We start from the raw sequence: 875 nt of genomic DNA on the forward strand, positions 1-875 counted from the left end.
GACAGGTTCCTTAACATGTTCTTCTTTTTTATTTTTTTTTTCTTTTTCTTTGTTTGTTTCTGTCTCTGGTAGTTGTTGTTTTGACTCTTTCTCTGTTTCTTCTTTTTCTGTTGCAGATATCTTATTAGATGCAGAGCCTTCATCTTTTTCTGTTTCTTCTTTATCTTCTTCTTCTTCTTCTGCTGCTTCCTCTTGGCTCTCACTTTTACCTTTTTCACTCTTCTCTGCCTCTTCTGCTGTTGCTGACGCCTCCACAAGAGAAGCAGCAGGAACGGATCCCAAGCTTTCCTGGCCCCCGCCCCCAGCAGCAGCAGCAGCAGCAGCAGCAGCAGCAGGAGCAGCAGCAGCAGCAGCTTTTGTTTCTGGTTCTCTTTCTCTGCTTAGTTTCTTATCCTCTCTATCCATGAAGAAAAAAGGATGCAGCGGCACAGGCAAATGGGGTTTCACACTGACAGAGGAATATCGAGCCGGCAGCAGCAGCAACTCCTCCTCCTCATCCTGCTGCTGCTGCTGCTGCTGCTGCTGCTGCTGCTGCTGCTGCTGCTGCTGCTCATCATCATCATGGGGTGTTTCAGCATCTCTATGAGTTTCTTTAGAAGAAACCTGAAGCATTGAATTGCTTAGAGGCTGCAGAAAGGAGCCGTGGTGCGGTGTATCCTTATTGTGTACCGTTGCTGTTGCTGCTGCTGCTGCTGTTGCTGCTGCTGCTGCTGCTGCGGTCCCTGTTTCTCTTTCTTCGTCTTCTGAATCGCCATGAGAGCTCATATGCACTTTCGCTGTCAACTCGTTTTTGTATTTTTCTTTGGTAAGCATCTGAGCAGCTGAGAAAGGATCCGGCAGCGACATTCTCCATGTTTTGTTTTTTTTGTTGTTGT

The 875-nt window shown here is 47.0% G+C and overlaps 1 protein-coding gene across 1 annotated transcript in view; it reads right to left on the reverse strand.

The window, feature by feature from the left end:
- EMH_0069720 (uncharacterized protein) overlaps positions 1 to 875 on the reverse strand; it is a gene marked incomplete at both ends in the record, with an annotated part of 1,119 nt that overhangs the window by 114 nt on the left and 130 nt on the right. Inside the window, one exon of the mRNA XM_013498896.1 lies at positions 1 to 873. Within this exon, the coding sequence (XP_013354350.1) occupies positions 1 to 873 (873 nt within the window). The remainder of the gene's footprint in view (positions 874 to 875) is intronic.

This window comes from Eimeria mitis, genomic scaffold, assembly GCF_000499745.2.
Source record: "Eimeria mitis Houghton genomic scaffold, Emh_scaff3806, whole genome shotgun sequence".
Lineage (NCBI taxonomy): Eukaryota > Apicomplexa > Conoidasida > Eucoccidiorida > Eimeriidae > Eimeria > Eimeria mitis.